This window comes from Lissotriton vulgaris, chromosome 2_2, assembly GCF_964263255.1.
Source record: "Lissotriton vulgaris chromosome 2_2, aLisVul1.2, whole genome shotgun sequence".
NCBI classification, from domain to species: domain Eukaryota; kingdom Metazoa; phylum Chordata; class Amphibia; order Caudata; family Salamandridae; genus Lissotriton; species Lissotriton vulgaris.
Genome location: NC_141688.1, coordinates 332105050 through 332123805, shown reverse-complemented (window position 1 = coordinate 332123805; position 18756 = coordinate 332105050). Strand labels below are relative to the sequence as shown.

The 18756-nt window shown below is 51.1% G+C and overlaps 1 protein-coding gene across 2 annotated transcripts in view; it reads left to right on the top strand.

The window, feature by feature from the left end:
• FNBP4 (formin binding protein 4) overlaps positions 1-18756 on the top strand; it is a 247377-nt gene that overhangs the window by 122970 nt on the left and 105651 nt on the right. For both annotated transcript variants that reach the window (XM_086959754.1, XM_086959755.1), the window contains exon 14: positions 8097-8386. In XM_086959754.1, the coding sequence (XP_086815880.1) occupies positions 8097-8386 (290 nt within the window). The remainder of the gene's footprint in view (positions 1-8096; positions 8387-18756) is intronic.

Genomic DNA, 18756 nt, shown 5'->3' with positions numbered 1-18756 from the left:
TTTGGAATCTATAGACCATTAGATTAACATCCCCGAAATCATTAATTTCTAGATGGAAAGTTCAGTACTGGATATCGTGCTGCCTTCATTCGCTTTCTTGCCATTACCAATCTTTATTTTAGGGATGTAGCTAGTAATTGCGTTTATGAAAGACTACTTCTCCAGCACGTTGTTTGCCCCCCCCCCCCCCCCCCCCCCCCCCTTGCCTTGTTTACCTCGTCTGCATTCTGGATTTCTACTGGTGGATTTATGGGGGCCGGGTCAAAGCATCTAATCTTTATAACTGTTGCCAAGGGAAATCTAAGTACTGGTGGTATGTGTTTGTTCCATGTGCGCCTCCCCACATCTGCTGTTGCCAGGGTGCAACCACCATTGGGCTCAAATGGCTTCAGCCTCACTCTATCTGTCGCCCTCACTCTATCTGTCGCCCGTACGGCACAGCGTCACTCTATCCCCCTCACTCTATCTGTCACCCGAACGGCACAGCATAACTCTGTGCAACCATTCAACAACACCTGGTTCAAATATGTTCTCTCAATGTTTCAAGCCTTATTATAAATGTTACAAAAAGATGTTAATATTTCACTTCTGTTCTTGTATTTTCGTCACAATAAAATACACTGAACAAAATCTTCACAAAAGTTATTTACAAAAGTTTAAGCTATTGCCATTATAAATTACAATAACTTTTATTTAAGTAATTATTTAAAAAAATTAAGCCATTGTTATTTGTAATATCAATACATCTAAGTCACGTAAATACAACACATTGCATTACAAATGCTATAGGTGTCACATTTGCGAAAGTAAACACTATTGCCATTGTAAATGACAAAGCTTTTAATTTCGCTATTTTCAAAACACAACACATAAATAAAAAATGTCATTTACAATGCCAATAGCTCAAACTTTCCTAATGCAAGACCTATTGCATTGCAAATGCTTGTTCTGAACTGCTGATGTGCTTTGACTGAGTGTGCGCTAAGTTCCTGCCAACCTGGTACCCAGGGCCTGCGTTCCTTCCCTAAAACTGCTGAAAATAAAAACCCAATTGGCCTCTCTGGATCCCTGTCAGCCCCTAGTAAATGGTACCACAGGTACCCAGGGCCTGGTGACCAGAGAAGACCCCTGAGGGCTGCAGCACTTATTGTGCCACCCTCAGGGGCCCTGTAGCCGGACACCCACACACTGCCTTTGCAGGCTGAGGGTCTAAGTACAGAACTAAACCAAGAATCGACATGGCACACATCCCTGTGTGCCATGTCCACAGAACCCACTGCCCTAGCATACTTCAGTCACCCCTCTAGCTGGGTGCCCTATGCCAGAGGTGTGGGCACAGGTGCATGAGCGCATTACAAAGGCTGCCAGGCCTTTGAATCTCCCCAGCCACACATGGCACTTCCTGGCCTGGGGAGGTATGAACACCTCAGCCCCGGTAAGGCTGTGTTTCTAGCCTCAGGGAGCGAAGGCTCCCACCCCAGGGGTCTAGAAACATGTCTTGTGTTGGCAGGCTGGTGTGTACCAGTCAGGGAACCCACCAGAGGCTAGTTGTGTTTCAGGGGGCATCTCTAAGATGCTCTCTGTGTGCATTTTCATTAAATCCCACACTGGGATCAGTGTGGGTTTAATGTGTTGAGAAGTTTGGTACCAAACTTGTCAGTCTTCAGTGCAGCCATTATGGTGGTGTGGAGTACGTATGACAAACTCCCAGCACCATATACTCTTAATGGCAGCACTGCACTTACAGTGCCCAGCAATGGACTTGGGCACTGTAGGGGTACAGGACTCATGCATCGGTACCGTCACCACTGACATAGGGCGTCCATCTAGAGGGGTGACTGATGTATGCCAGGGCAGTGGGTTGTAGGCATGGCACACAGGGATGTGTGCCATGTCGACTCTTCACTTTGTTCTGCACCGAAACATGCCGCCTGCAAAAGGAAGGGGCGGGGGAGGGTGTGGGGGGGATTGTGTGTGTGTGTGTGTGTGTGCGCACGCACATATACAGGGCCTCTAAGGGTGGCAGAATAAGTACTGCAGACCTTAGGTGTCTTCTCTGGTCACAATGCCCTGAGTACCATTTACCAGGGGCTGACGACCAGAGATGGCATTTGGGTTTAGGCTTCAATGCAATTTTAGGGAAGAAACATAGGCCCTGAGTAGCAGGAGCCAAGGGCACACTCAAGTTCATCAGCAAAAAGCGGGGGCATACCATGCAAGAAAGGGGTCACGTTCTCACAATAGGTGCAGTACGAGACAGATCAACACTTGGGAAAGTTTGCAATAGAAACCCACTTTCTTACAGCTACCCATTGGAATAAAATCTTCACTTCTGGTGGTCTCAAAATGCCTGGCAGCAGTGGCAGCGAAGTATGTACAAGTCTACCCGTACCTGAACTGCTGGTTGGTAAAGGCAAACTCAAAACAAAAGTGCCACAGGGACATACAGACACCAGCACCCTCCCAAATCTCGATTTTACCATAAACCATTATAAGACATCACTCCTGGAGAGGGTGAAGGTGTTCCTGTGGCAACATTAGACTTAGGACCCCATGAACATACCCAGTCCCCAAGAGAGCATCACCAATAGTAAAGCAAACTATCCTCTACCAGAAGGGACCGTCTGACAGTGAGGAATATCCTAAAGCTAATGGACCTCACATCAATCAATCAATCAATCATAGCATTTGTATTGCGCGCTACTCACCCGGAAGGGTCTCAAGGCGCTTGGGGGTGGGGGTCTGCTACTGCTCGAACAGCCAGGTCTTGAGTTGTCTCCTGAAGGCGAGGTGGTCCTGGGTCAGCCGAAGGTGGATGGGGAGGGAGTTCCATGTCTTGGCCGTCAGGTAGGAGAAGGATCTGCCTCCGGCGGTTGCTCTTCGGATGCGTGGTACGGCGTCGAGGGCGAGGCTAGTAGACCGTAGCTGGCGGGTGGGCGTGTAGAAGGTCAGGTGGTCGTTGAGGTACTTGGGGCCCAGGTCGTGGAGAGACTTGTGTGCGTGGGTGAGGTGGGTCACACAACTCCATGTGTGATCCATACAGAAAAGGATCTGCAATGGATGAGATGGTCTGAAGCTGTGGGGTTCAAGTGGTTGTCACATCAAAGATTCAGAAGAGGATAGAATGGTGAAATCCGAAGAACGCACTTTTAGGGCGACCTTTCAAGTTACCAACTGCCACAACGACCATAACAGGTGCGTCCCACAAGGGCATGAGAGCTCACATGGGGAATCTGAAGATCAGAGGCCTGAGGAAGCTGTGAAGCACAAACTATCTGGAACAAAAGACTCATCTAGTGCTGAAAGCCCTTCAGGTACATGTGAAGGGGCGGACAGTGCTTAAACAAATGGACAACACAGCAACTATATTCTCCCTCTGCTTGTTAAGGTAGAACAAAGTTCATTCCCAGTGACAAAAAGAGCACAGGAGATAGACGTGAGTTATCACGTCACTCCATAGGGTCAGAAAGCTGCAAGCACCGGCAATCCTAGAACCATTTCTTCAAATCCACAAGAACAAAGTTGTCCTGAGAACAAACCCACAGTTCCTTCCAAAGGTGGTGTCACCTTTCCACATGAACCAGAGCATCCGACTGCCAGCCTTCTTTCAGGAACCAAAGAGTCGAACAGAGAGGGCTCTTCATACCTTAGATGTGCGAAGAGCACTCATGTACTTCCTACAGGAGACCAAAGCAATCAGATAGGACAACCAGCCTGTAGTGTAGTTCCTATATTCACAATAGGCGCTGCGCATTGGAATAACATATACTATAGTTTAGATGTAGGACTGAAGTCAACTAGGTCTCTATCGTATATATTAAACTTCATTGTGAGTGCCAGCTAGCTCAGAGGTCACTAGAAACTTCCTCGAATTCACAAGAAGGGATTCGTTTCTGACAACCGCATAAACATGACAACTTTGTTTCCCAAGAATAAGAAATCAAATCTCTAGAGTCGCGGAAACAATAGATAACTATTTTACTCAGTCAATCGTGCATGCTTTGTTTCACCAGAAATGCAGAGAAATAGAGTATTTATTAAACCGTCTTCTTTCTCAAGCATTGGAAATGAACTGCTACAATCTTCATACTGGTTATAAAGTACAAGGCATATAATACAAACAGTATTATAAAGTAGTACTGTAAAAGCATGATATGGTTTCTAAGCCATAAAAGTGCATAAAATGTATAAAATACATACAGTAATAAATGACTAAAAGTACTCAACTGGTGCTTCTAAAATACGCCTACCCCGGTGTACCTAACCTAAGTCTAGTACTAGGGAGGAAGTAAGCGAGGAGTAGTCGAAGTTTAATAGTTCTCTGCCAGGAATCTATTCCAAGAATTCTCTAAGAGGTCTAATCCGCTCCGTACCTTGGTTTTAGAATGAAGGAGGTCTTGTATCTCTCTCTCAGGACTCTATTTCCCAGATACCCGTCAAGGGTAAGCCGGAAACACTGGAGCTGGATTTCTCAGCAAGAGAAAAGACCGCGTGTCAGTGCTTCAGCTGGAGGGTCGGCTTCCTTCGGTACTTGCTGCTGCAGGGCGTCGGGCAAGTAGATAGTCAATCTGCTCCAAACCACCGTGTGTTTGACTGGGCAAACCTGGGCATATTTATACTTTGAAGGTGCCAAGTTTGATGCATGTTTGGACTTAATATCGTCACTCAAAGGCTAAATTCTTGGAAAACGCCCAGGAGTTCTTGGAGAACTTAATATTCAAGCAGGGGGAATTTCCTAGCTGCTGAAGGTGGGTTTTTCCAAGAAATCGTTGTTAATTCTCGGAACCTAGTGGAAGTAGCCATGCCGTATTTGGGCTGTATGGCTTAGACCAAATAGGGTAGTGATTTCTATGCCTATATAAGGATATGATAAAGTATACCTATATAAGGGCATGAATCAGAAAAATTACACTAGGGGCCTAGGTTCGATTACAACAAGCTCTTCGTTGTTTCCCAGGACTAGCAGTAGAACACCAGTAACCAAGGTGATAATAACGCAATGGATAGTGGAAATTAGCGAAACAATTTGAGAGTGCATTGAAGGCCTTACCCACATGCCCCTGGGTGCACTCAACTAGGAAGAAGGGTGCAACCCTAGCATTCATGACACATGTTCCGCTGGCCGACATCTTCATGGCTGCAACCTGGGCATTCCCACACACCTTCACAAAACACTACAGTGTGGACCTACATGTCATCAGGGGAGCACAGGTGGGACAAAATACTAGGACACCTGTTTGTCAATTCACCCATATTGTGACCCATTCTTCCCAGAGAACCAAACACTACGTAATCAGATTCACAGCATGTGAATTCAGAAAGATTTATGCTGCAAAACTAAATTATTACATACCAGTAGGAGTAATGTTGCAGCTTGAAGTTTTTCCTGGATTCACATGGGACCCTCCTGCTGCTCCAGAAATGGAGGGAAAAGCAAACCGGTGAGGAGAACGATTCCAGAGTAAGTTGGAAAAAACCAAAAGGGAAAACAAGAGAGAAATAATTTGAAGATGGCGGCAACGCACAAGAATTTCTGGGGAGCTGCTTGACGTCGCATAAGAGATGATCTTACCACCAAATAGTGGTTGACTCCCACACGTAAAAGAAAGGACCAAACACAATTTCGGCTCCAACTACTAGAATAGATGCACAGCATGTGAATTTAGTTGACTACAGGCAGAAAAAGTACTCCCCTCGGTAAGTAACTATTTCATTCTTGGTTTTCTCTGAGAGCCACTGTGGAGATAACAATCTGGTTTAGAAGGCCCAGTGAGGAGGCAGCTGGATCCAAGGCTGGATCCAAGGCTTCATACCTTTGCTCCAGACAAGTTATCATGGTGTTTCATTAGCTTTAGGCCCTACAACAGGACAACATTCAAAGTTGGTGTTGATTTATAGACTTCTGTGGCTACTCTTCGGAGTAATAAAGGAATACTTGCTGATCCACAAACATTATTGGTAGATTGGATTTCTTGGCAGCTCTATCCATTAATGAATGAAATCTAATCTGTCTACCCCTTAGTACAATGAGATCCTCTCCCTCCTCTAGATCAGAAATATGTTGAGCTCTTGGAATCCTCCACATTCTGTCTTCGGAGTTGCTGGGGTCAGTGGTCGAGGAGCAGGTCTGGATGTAGGAGGCAGTAGTGGTGACGCCTCTTATATTGTACCAGGGATTCCCAGCGCGATGGCTGAGGAAAGATTCACACATGTTAGATACCAATCTTGAAGAGCTGGAGTTACAGGTAAGTAACTCCTTTCTGTTTTTGAGGTTAACCAAGTTCAAGCTCCTCTTTAAACTCCAGCTTCTCACATAGCTGAATGGATTTAAATCTAATTACAAAAGACATACTTTCTGAGGAACGTACTAACTTGGTGCCAAATCTGATAAAATTCCCTTCAGCAATTTTTTTTGTGTATTGGTGAGCACACTTTCCTATGTAAATTAAAATCTGAAATCTCATTTTTAGGTCTCGCCTGAGCCAGCGTATGCTCTACTCTGCGAGACATTTAGTAAGCGGCTTTTGAAAGTGCCACCACAAGCTTTTGGTGGCCTCAAGCTTGCGTGCAGCCGCCATCTGTCTTTCCTCTGTCACACAACTCCAGCTTCTCCCCTACAACAGATCGCTTCTCGCGCTTGTTCCTTTTAACGCTGAACTTTAACTGTGGTTATATATTTTTTGCTTTTTTCTCTCCCGCAGAGCGCGTTCACTAACTTTTTGCGGACACGTCACTTTCAGTGCCTCGTGGCCAATGCTTGTTCTAATATGCTACCAATCGGTTTCATGTTGCCATGGACCACAATTTATTCAGAACCGCAGCCTATCACTTTTCCTTCTGACTCTCCATTTATATTATCACCACACCACCTCACAATCTGTCGACTGATTAAATAGACACACATCTGCCTACTCCACCAAGGATCAGTATTGCTGAGTGCTTTTAGTCAGGACTGCCTGGTAGTTAAGCTCACACCATCGGACGAGTTGCCATGTTACCCTTCAAAACTGAAAAAGGCTTCTCTTTCTGCCCGTGCCAACTTGTTCCACCCCTCTCTCCTCCTCTCCAGCAGAATCGGACTCTGGTTCCTCAGGCACATCTTCCTCCTCCCCAACAGTTTCGATCAGAAATAGATCTGCGGGCCGTGGCATCCTAAAACCACAGTTCCCCCCCCCCCACCCCTCTTCCCCTCCTGACACTTCTCCAAAACCTGGCTTCCTGCGACACGTGAGAACCTCAAACGGGGAACTTCAGCTGAGTGTTATGTTGAACGTGCTCCAACCGGAAATAGTCACCCTTGCGAGATAGGGGGTTTAAACCCTATACAGCCATGTTGGGCAGTGCTTTGCGCATGTGCATCAGATATCTGCAGATTCTTGCCCCTACAAACGTAAAGTGTACTCGATTTGTATTGTGTGAAACGCTCACATAACTAAATACGTTCGCTTGCCTACTACTGAAGTACCTCTGCCCCTTTCCGTAATTTAGGCTTAACATTGTAATGTGTATGCACGCTAGTGCCCTGATGGCCTCTGCACAGATGTTTGAGATGTCGATTTAATCTGGGTACAGTTACAAAAGAGCAGAGTAAGGGACTCCCTATGAGGCAGTGATTGGAGTAGTTTCCACGAGAGAGGAGAGTTGATGTTACTTTTCTATGCATTTGGGGAGGGCAAAGTGCTTAACATTTTTTTTATTGTGATAGATTTGTTCATTTCATTTGGCCAATGTCACTTTTAATTGAATTCAGACACCTCTTTCCTATGAAGTAGCTTTTGGTGCCCCGAGTAAGGCTTTCCAGTGCTTTTGTGTACTTTAGACAATGTTGTGGTCGAACAGACCTCAACCAATATTACATGTAGACATAGGGTCTGAGTTGTGAGTTCTGGCATTGAATTATCGGTATGCCATAATTATCAATGCCATTTTCAAGATGGCTGTCCCAAATGCTGTGCAATAGTTGCTGCATCCCTGCTGACCAGGTATTTCACTGGATCAGCATTTGGTATATTGATAAAGGAGTGCTTTTAGATGGGCTTCACATGATGTTAATGCTCCTCTGTTGGTTTGTGTCTAACGTTGGACTTCTGTTTCAGTTTCTAAGGAGCTTGTTTCAAGTCCTGCTGCAGTGTTGACTCCGTACTGGCCAGTTCAGACAACTAGTCCGTTGCATTCACCCCCTTTACCAATGGACAATCCTCCACCCCCTCCTCCACCCCCACCAGAGTCTCCGCCTCCGCCACCGCCTCCACCTCCTCCGGTAGAGGTAGACCTCCAAGATGTTGTGGTACCCATGGAGGATGATGATGGGGAGGAGCCGCCAGCCCCTGGGACCGAGGATCGCTCGCTGCTGAAGCCTCTGCGTCCACCGGTCTCCAGCACTAAGGTGAGTGTCCTCGGACGTTCAACTACAGTGTGATCATGTACATGGGGGCGGGGGTAGTGTCTTTATTTGAACATTCTTGAAGGATGCTTTCTACCCACTGTGAGTGCATGAATGATGAGGTAGCAACAAGCTAAAGATCCATGTGGGCAGGGACATGGGAAGGAAGGAACCTTCACGTGCGTGCTCCTTTTGAACTGCACGCTCATTCTCCTTGGAATTGGACTCTGCTTTGCATATTCCGTTTGGGCAAAGGTCTTCAAAACATTTTGCTTAGTAGTGTCTCGTAACAAAATAAGCTAGACCCCATCATAATTCTGTAGCAAAGAAATATGCCCCACATCCTGTCGTCTTCCTGGGACATTTGTCTAAAACCCCAAGTAGGCTTTCTGACGTCTAAATCATCTCACCCCCTCTCCAGGGCCATAGCTGTGAGCCCCAAACCAACACTAGCGCAGTAGGGGGACCCGGACTTCTAATGCAAACAAATAAAATCTATCCCTGTTGCATATTTTTGAGAGCAAGACAGCCACAGTTGTGGTTCTCTGAGGCCCTTCCATCCAGGGGCCCTGGTGCTACTGATTCTGCTGCACTAGTAATGGCAACTGCCCTGAAGTAAGTGGTCTCCCTTTTTGAAGATACCCCCATTACAAACACTTTCCAGGGTCATCCCTCCAAGGTTTCTTGAGGGTACTGGCTGCAGGACACACCGGGATTTCGCAGGAGCAGGTTCGAGGGGAGTTAGGGCTGGGACCAAGTCAGTGGGCTTCGTCCTCTTGTTAGCTCTACAAGGCTCTAAAGTCCTTATCTTTCTTGTTTCTTTTGTGGATCTGTGGAAGCAAGGTTCCCCTAGACTTAGGGGCATTACAGGTAGGTAAAAAGGCAGGGACCAATGGGTGGGTCCCTTCCTTGGGGTGGGTACACCCCTTATTATGCCACCCTCCAATCAATCAATCATAGAATTTATAAAGCGCTCTACGTACCCGTGAGGGTTTCAAGGCGCTGAGAGGGGGGGGGGGGGGGGGGGGGGTGCTGCTGTTACTGATCGAAGATCCAGGACTTGAGGAGTCTTCTGAAGGTGAGTAGGTCTTAGGTCTGTCGCAGGTTGGTAGGGAGGGTGTTCCAGGTCTTGGCGGCGAGGTATGAGAAGGATCTGCTGCCGGAGGTCTTACGTTGGATGCGGGGAACGGGGAGGGCGAGGTTTGCAGAGCGGAGCTGCCAGGTGGGGGTGTAGAAGCGGAGTCTATTGTTCAGGTAGGCTGGTCCGGTGTCGTAGAGTGCCTTGTGAGCGTGGGTAAGAAGCTTGAAAGTGATCCTCTTGTCCACGGGGAGCCAGTGAAGGTTTCTCAGGTGGCGGGAGATGTGGCTGCGGCGGGGTACGTCTAGCATCAGCCGGGCGGAGGCTTTTAGGATGCGTTGGAGGCATCGTAGATCTTTTGCTGGGATACCTGTGTATAGTGCGTTGCCATAGTCTAGCCTGCTGCTGACGAGGACCTGTGTCACCGTTCTTCTTGTTTGTCGGGATCCATTTGTAGATCCTACGGAGCATCCGGAGTGTGTTGTAGCAGGAGGCGGAAACTGCGTTGACCTGTTTAGATATGGCGATGGAGGAGTCGAGGACGAAGCCCAGGTTGCGGGCGTGGTCTGTCGGTGGGGTTCCTAGTGAAGTAGGCCACCAGGAGTCGTCCCAGGCCGAGGGGGTGGGTCTGAGGATGAGGACCTCTGTCTTGTCGGAGTTCAGTTTCAGGCTGCTGCTTCTCATCCATTCGGCAATGGATTTCATTCCCTCGTGGAGGTTGGTTTTGGCGGTGCGCGGGTCCTTGGTGAGGGAGTGGATGAGCTGGTGTCGGCGTAAGAGAATGTTGAGGTTGGGTTGTCGGGCCACTTGTGCGAGGGGGGCCATGTAGATGTGGAACAGCGTTGGGCTGAGGGATGAGCCTTGGGGGACGCCGCAGATGTCGGTGGCTTGTTTCCAGGGTGTGGTGGCAGACTGTGTCGAAGGCGGCAGATAGGTCCAGGAGGATGAGGGCTGATGTTTCGCCGTTGTCCATTTGGCGTCTGTAGTCTGTGGCGACGAGAAGGGCGGTCTCAGTGCTGTGGTTTCGTCTGAAGCCGGACTGGGAGGGGTCCAGGATGTCGTTGTCTTCGAGGTGGCGGGTTAGTTGTGTGGACGATTTTTTTCAATGACCGCCGGGAAGGGGAGTAGGGAGATCGGTCAGAAATTCTTTGTCGTTGGGGTCTGCTTTGGGTTTTGAGGAGGCCGCGGATTTCGGCGTGCTTCCAACTTTCCGGGAATGTCGCTGTTTCGAAGGAGATGTTGATGATCTTCCGTAGTTTGGGGCGATGATAGAATCGGCTTTGTTGTATAGGTGGTGGGGGACAAGAGTCTGGCGGAGATCCTGAGTGGATGGAGTTCATGTTCTTGCGTGTCTGTGTCGATGACGTTGGTCCAATGGGTCAGGGGGTTTGCACAGGTGGAGCTTTTGGTGGTGGGGTCTGGCGTGGGCGTGGCGTTGAAGCTGTCGTGGATGTTGGTGATCTTCCAAAGGAAAACGGTGGACAGCGCGTTGCAGAGTTCTTGGGATGGTGGGATGTCGTTGACATTGGCGCTGGGGTTGGAGAGTTCTTTCACGATGCTGAAGAGCTCTTTGCTGTTGTGTGTGTTGTTGTCCAGGCGGTCTTGAAGTGGGATCGTTTGGCTTGTCTGAGTTGGTGATGCCTGCGGGTGGCGTCCTTGTGGGCTGTGAGGCTGTCAGGTGTGCGTTCGAGGAGCCATTTCTTTTTTAGTTTTCGGCAGTCGCGCTTGGAGGTTAGGAGCTCGTCGGTGAACTAGGTGGCTTTTTTTAGGGTTTGCCTAGCCAATGCGTACGAAGTACGCATGCGCTAGGAAAAAACCTAATGAGTATAGTATATGGGGCTTGGAATCTGCCCCGTCTTCCATTGGCTAGCTTCATAAATGGAGGCTAGCCATTGGAAGACACGTTTGTCCGTCAATGCAGGACCAGATTCGGGGGCGTTCCCGAGAATTTTTGGCTTTTGGCGACGTCAGCCGAAAGCCTGTTCTCGGGAACGCCCCCGAATCTGGTCCGGCATTGGAAACACCGGAAGATGATGTCCGGCCCGCCGCCTGGTTGTTGGCGGGGCCGGGAGGACGTGGTTTCCGCTTCCCCCTTCCTTGGGGAAGCCATTGCCTGCCTTGCCGGTCTCCCGTGTTGTGAGGGAGACCGGAGATGCTGCCCGCAGCGAGAAGCCGGCCCGAAGGAAGCAGCCGTGTGCCTCCAGCCAGGGCCGCGCTGGGATTGGCCCAGCCGGCCGAGCCTCCGCCACGTCATCCGGAGGAGGAGTGGAGAGCAGGAAGCAGCCTGCGTCTGTCCCGAGGCTCCCGAGCGAAGGAGGAGCCCCGGGGAAAGAGCAAGTCCCGCCGCGGCCCCGGAGAGTCCCGAGGAGCGGGAGCTCTCATTCTCCAGCAGCCGCCAGACCAGGTGAGTGGGGCAAACGTGCTCACTGTCGGCACTGTGCAGTACCGCCCTCAGAAGGAGCACGAGACGTGGTCGACGAGACGAGAGTCCCTTTTCTGAAATTGGGTTTTCTGCTCATGCATAATGTTGTGACCCTGGTGGTGTTACTCGCACCTTTTTTAGGTTTTGCCTCGCCAAAAAGATGCGCTCTGCGCATCTTTTTTGCGCAGGCAAAAACCTAATGAGTACTGTGTGTGGGTTTGGGTCGGCCCTCGTCATTCATTGGCTGGCTCCATAAATGGAGCCTAGCCATTGGACGAGGGGCCTGTCCGTCAATGCCGGACCAGACACGGGGGCGTTCCCGAGATTCTTTGGCTTTTGCCGACGTCACGCGACGTCAGGCGAAAGCCGGGAACGCCCCCGAATCTGTTCCGGCATTGCCGGCACCCGCCTTCCTGCTCCGGCCGTCTTCTGCGTCTCTCCTCCCCCTTTCCCGCCCCCTCCCGCCCTCCCGCTCATTAATACCTGCTGCAGTTCAAGAATGCTTCCGAACCTGGAGGCCAAATTAATGGCAGGCCATTCTACGAGAATCCTATCAATGGAGTGCTTAACTTTCTGTAGATTTAACATCTGAAAGCATTTGATCATATCACTGGGCAGTGGAGACAACGGGGTCCGGTTTGCAGAATACACCATTTAAATCAGAATTTCGCCTTTGACAATAAATTATGACGTAATGCAGCTAACACAAATGTAACGTGTGAAACTGCAGACTGTTATGTTCAGCCAGGATTTTAGGACTGTTACTCTGCACTGTGAAATACTTTTTTTCGCATCTCCGAGCACTGACTGCAAAGAACGTGTACATTTTATATGACCTGCGGTGCACATACACCTCATCTGAAAATATACTTTTTGCAGACTCTAGTAAAAGGCAGACTTAGCAACGCCAAGATCCAGTACACGTGCAACACTCCCAAATGCACATGTTGCTTGAGCTTGCCTGCATGCATCAATCCTTAAAACATGAGCCTGTAAACAGTACAGGGGAGCAGACCACTCGCTGCTGAGGAGCCAGTGGGAATTAGCCGAACGATAAATAACATAGCTTCATGCTAATCCGGTGCCTGCGGAGACCACCAACGGGCAGCGCTGCCTTATCCTCTTTCTAGGGGGAGAACACCCTCCGATAGTTGGGGGAGGCAAGAAGCCTCGAGCAGGGGCATCCTCAGTTATGACACCAAGCTGTGTTAGCTAGCGAGACTGTCCTTCTGCACAACCACTAGCTAAAAAGATCAGCTCTTACTGGTAATGGTGGAATCGGATTAGCAGGGCGCAGTTTCGCTGCTATTGTGCCTGCTGTCCATCAATGCGCTCCCTGCAACAAATACTGCTTCAGAGTGGAGCTTCAGAGTGGAGCTTCAGAGTGGAGCTTCAGAGTGGAGCTGCAGAGTGGAGCTTGCAGAGTGGAGCTTGCAGAGTGGAGCTTGCAGAGTGGAGCTTGCAGAGTGGAGCTTGCAGAGTGGAGCTTGCAGAGTGGAGCTTGCAGAGTGGAGCTTGCAGAGTGGAGCTTGCAGAGTGGAGCTTGCAGAGTGGAGCTTGCAGAGTGGAGCTTGCAGAGTGGAGCTTGCAGAGTGGAGCTTGCAGAGTGGAGCTTGCAGAGTGGAGCTTGCAGAGTGGAGCTTGCAGAGTGGAGCTTGCAGAGTGGAGCTTGCAGAGTGGAGCTTGCAGAGTGGAGCTTGCAGAGTGGAGCTTGCAGAGTGGAGCTTGCAGAGTGGAGCTTGCAGAGTGGAGCTTGCAGAGTGGAGCTTGCAGAGTGGAGCTTGCAGAGTGGAGCTTGCAGAGTGGAGCTTGCAGAGTGGAGCTTGCAGAGTGCAGAGTGGAGCTGCAGAGTGGAGAGTGGAGCTTGCAGAGTGGAGAGTGGAGCTTGCAGAGTGGAGAGTGGAGCTGCAGAGTGGAGAGTGGAGCTTGCAGAGTGCAGAGTGGAGCTGCAGAGTGCAGAGTGGAGCTTCAGAGTGGAGATTCAGAGTGTCAAGAGCAATGCCAATAGCTCTAACTTTAACAAAGGCAAAACCATTGCATTGTAAATGCTTGTTCATAGAAAGGCTCACTATCTGATGGTTGTCTTGGGCATTAGAGAGCATCACTCTGGGGGTTTGCAAGGCTCAAAGCTCTTGCCCTGCAGTCGATACCAATTTCATGGTTGTTCCTCTTTGACTTGGCTTAGTGTCACACTGTGGTGATGTCTGGAAGACCATAAACGTTTTCCTTGTGGACGCATTGTCTCTTTTTGTGAATAAATGTTATCCCACTGCAGTGTGGTCTCCACTTCTACTGGGCTCCATTTTTCATGAGTTTTTCCTTGTAGATGGGCTCTTTCGTTTAACGAGGGGCACGCTGCATCTTTGGGAATGCTGTACTCCCAGATGTTTTCTTAATAGATGACCGCTCAGTGATGCTTTCTGTTTGCCATCTTATGATATCACACTATGGACTGGTGTGCAGTGCTCCTAGAAGCCTTTCCTTGTATAGTCTCCTACTTTGAGGATTATCTCCCTTTGGCACCATATGTTGTCACCCCTTGGACTGCTAGTCAGTGTTCCTAGAAGTCTTTCCGTGTAGACGAACCCACTATAATGATTTAAGTTTGTCACCGAAGGGTGTGACACTATGGGCTGGCTTGTAGTGCTTACTAGAAGTATTTCCTTGCAGATGTTCTCTCTCTGATTATTTCCCTTTTATTTGATATGATGTCACATGTGGCTTGGTGACGCCATGTCCTTAGAAACCCTTTCCTTGTAGATAATCCTATTGGGCTGTGGTTGCTTCTCTTTGGCGACCCATGGTGTCACACTGTAAGCTGGGATTCACTGCTCCTTGAGGTCTTTGCTTGCAGATCTTCCCTCTCACAGTTTCTTTGACATGATATGGTATCACAGTATGTGTTGGGGATGTACTGGTGATAGAGTTCTTTGAAGAGGAATAGTCCATCCGCTGTGGTTTCCCTTTGGCATGACAGTGTCACACTATGGGATGCACTGCTCGTAAAGGTCTTTCCATGTGGATATTGCGCTGATGCTTTGTCTTAGACATGACATGGTGTAAGGAAGCCTTTCTCATAGAGGTGTTCTCTCGCACAAGTTACCTTACCTTATATAAAGCGCTTCGAATCCCCGCCCTCTGATAGCTCTGCAGGTCTGGCCTGGTTGGTGTTTGTTTGCCTGCCAGGTGTGTGGCTCACATTACAGCCGCAGTGACTCGTCTCCCGCGGGCAGGCTGGGAGCCTGTCTCACACCCAAGGCCTATTCTGGGGGTAGGGGTGGGGTGGACGCTAATACCGACTGCCACAGGTCCCTACCTATGCAGCACCATGCTGCCGCCACTCCCAGTCCTACTGCCCCACCCCCACTACCTTGTTTCCCCTGTCCCAATCTTATCTTACTGTCCACCCCCAGTCCTTCCCCCTTGCTGCCCTGCCTCTCCCGGCCTGCCCTCTCCCGGCCTGCCCACTCCCGGCCTGCCCACTCCCGGCCTGCCCTCTCCCGGCCTGCCCTCTCCCGGCCTGCCCTCTCCCGGCCTGCCCTCTCCCGGCCTGCCCTCTCCCGGCCTGTCCACTTCCAGCCTGCCCTCTCCCAGCCTGTCCCCTCCCAGCCTGTCCCCTCCATGACCTTTCCCAGCCTGTCCTCTCCCAGCTTGTCCACTTCCAGCCTGCCCTCTCCCAGCTTGTCCACTTCCAGCCTGCCCTCTCCCAACCTGCCCTCTCCCAGCCTGTCCCCTCCCTGCCCTCTCCCAGCCTGTCCTCTCCCTGCCTGTTGTCGTGCCCCGGCGGCAGCAGGCAGCAGGCAAGAGCGTGCACTGCGTCCCCGAAGTAACAGCCCTAAAGCAAGCAAGAAGTACGCCCCCCTCCCACCAATCCCTGTTAGGTAGTGGAAACTGTCCAAACTGGGGTGCAGACAGCCCCTCTCACCTTTCGGCCTGGTACCACTGCACCAGCCGCACTACTTCCCTACTGACCGTTCTCCACTTCAGCCCCGTCTAAATTACAATTCCTGCTTGTGACTCTTTTGCCTGCTTGTGCTTGTTTTCGTGACCCTGTTGCCTGCTTGTGCCTCCGTGTGCCCCTGTTGCCTGCTTGTGCCTCCGTTTTCGTGCCCCGGTTGCCTGCTTGTGCCTCAGTTTTCGTGCCCCTGTTGCCTGCTTGTGCCTCCGTGTGCCCCTGTTGCCTGCTTGTGCCTCCGTGTGCCCCTGTTGCCTGCTTGTGCCTCCGTGTGCCCCTGTTGCCTGCTTGTGCCTCCGTGTGCCCCTGTTGCCTGCTTGTGCCTCCGTGTGCCCCTGTTGCCTGCTTTTGCCTCCATGTGCCCCTGTTGCCTGCTTGTTCTGGCTTGGTTGTCGGTGGGTTTCTTGAGTAGCACCAGGGTGTTGGCGCAATCGTTCCACAGTCTGAGGTTGTGGGCGGCGGTGTCTGGGTCGGTGAGGTCGGAGGGTGGGTTCTGGGCGAGGGTGTTGGTAAGCTGGTCTTCAGTAACTTTGCTCCAGCATCGGCAGGGTGGTTGTTTGGTGCGGTGGTGCTCGGTATGTTTCTTGAAAGTGAAGTGGATACAGTGGTGGTCGGTCCAGTGGAGTTCGGTGGTGTGGTTGAAGGTGACGTGGGCGCTTGAGGAGAAGATGGGATCAAGCGTGTGGCCGGCGATGTGGGTGGGTGTGTTGACAAATTGTCTGAGGCTGGGTTGTTAATCAGAGTTGTGGAGTTGGTGTCGTTGTTGTTCTCCAGGCGGAAATTTAGGCCTCAGAGGAGGATGTAGTCCGTTGAAGTGAGTGCGTGGGTGCTGGTAAGGTCGCCGATGGATTCGCTGAATGGTGCTCGTGGTCCGGGGGGGTCTGTAGATGAGCGTTCCTCTGAGTGGTGTTGGGGTCGGTGTGGATACGAAAGTGTAGGTGTTCGGCGGTCTTGAGGGTGTCGTCCGTGTGGGTGTAGACTTTGAGGGTGGATTTGTGGGCGACGGCTATTCTCCACCGATTCCGTTGGTGCGATTCCTTCGGATGATCTTGTAGCCGTCCGGGATGGCTATTGCGATGTCGGGCGCTGAGGAGTCATTCCACCGGGTTTCGGTCCGGAAGGCTACGTCTGGGGCGGTGGTGTCGAGCAGGGCCCAGAGCTCGATGGCATGCTTGCGTGCGGAGCGGGTGTTGAGGAGTATGCAGTGGAGGTGGTTTGTTCCGGTCTTTGCAGGCTTCCTCGTTCTGTCGCAGGTGAAGTTGCAGGCGCGGCAAGAGAAGGGTCCGTTTGTGTTCCTCGGTGAGGACTGGAAGCATGGTGTGATGTGGCTGGGATTGAGGGAGTTGAGCTGGTCGGCTGTGTAGCGGTGTGTGGAGGTGCGGGGGCCAGGGGGGGTGGCGCTGGGCGCTGTTCAGGCGCAGACAGGCTTGCCTCTGGCACGCCTCCAGCGTGCGGTCGCACAGCGACCGCCATTAAGAAGGAAGGAGGGAGGGAGGAGCAGCTGGGAGGCGGGAGGGAGTGGCGAATGGGGGCGCAAGGGGAGCGGTGCCGCAGGGAGGCATTGGCGGGGAAGCGGCTCAGAGCCGGCAAAGGGGAGCGCACAAAAGGCAAGAACAGGAAGAAAACCAGAAAAGGCACAAACGAAACGAATGAAAAACGGCACAATAAAACGAGGCACAATAAAAGTCACAATAAGGCACAATGCACAAGTCTAGCGACGCTTACCAGAAGCCCACTAGACACCAGGGATGAGGCGCAGGCGGATGCCTGCGGGTGGAGTGAGCTCCTGACCAAAGGCAGGTCAGAGGTCACTCACCCTCGGCACGCAGCGACCGCCATTAAGAAGGGAGGAGGGAAGGATGAGAAGCTGAGGCGGGAGGGAGCGGCGAATGGGGGCGCGAAGGGTGCGGGGCAGGGAAGCGGCTCAGAGACCTGGCAAAGGGGAGCGCTCAAGGGGCAAGAACAGGCAGAAAACCAGGAGAGGCACAAAGGAATCAAATGAAAAACGGCACAGTAAATAAAGGCACAATAAAAGTCACAATAAGGCACAATGCACAAGTCTAGCAACGCTTACCAGAGACCCACTAGACACCAGGGATGAGGCGCAGGCGGATGCCTGCGGGTGGAGGAGGGTCTCGAACACGCGAACAGCAGCGTGGGCGGGGGTCAAGGACACGGGCACAGCTAGGTGGTGCTGCGGTCGTGGGGGAGCGAGCTCCTGACCAAAGGCAGGTCCGGGGGGGGGGGTGGGCATGAGCCTGTCCCTGTTTGGCTGAGTCCCCCCATCTTCAAGATGGCGTGAACTGAAAGTTATGCTTCACCTCGCCTGCCCCACCTGAGGGGTGGAGTTGGCAGAGGTGGGCACACCTTTTTCCCCTCACTTGTTGTTCCCTTTTGTTCTCCTTCCCAAAGTGGGTAGAACCAATTGGGACCAGTTGCTGAATGCAGCAAGTGGTCTTGAGAGGCTCACAAAGGTGGCAGGCCTTTTAGGAGTCCCTTCTCGTGATCCCTGACCATCCTGGGGGAGGTGGCTTGGCCCCTCATCCCAACATGTGCATTGTTTCAGGCCCCCGAGAGCAGCAAGCTCTCGACCCTGGGGTCCAGAAACATTTCTGGCGGTGGCAGCCTAAGCAGCCACTCAGTCAGGTCACTAGTGGTTGGTTAGTTTTCTGGGGGCATGTCTGAGGTGCCCTTTGTGTGTATTTTTAATTAAATCCCACATTGGCACAGTGCGGGTTTAATGTACTGAGAAGTTTGATACCAAACTTGTCAGTCTTCAGTGTAGCCATTATGGTGCTGTGGAGTTTGTAATGACAACCTTCAAGCACCATATACTCTTAATGACATCACTGCACTTACAGTGCCCAGGAATGGCCCTGGGTGCTTTAGGGGCACAGGGCTCATGCCCCTGTGCTCAC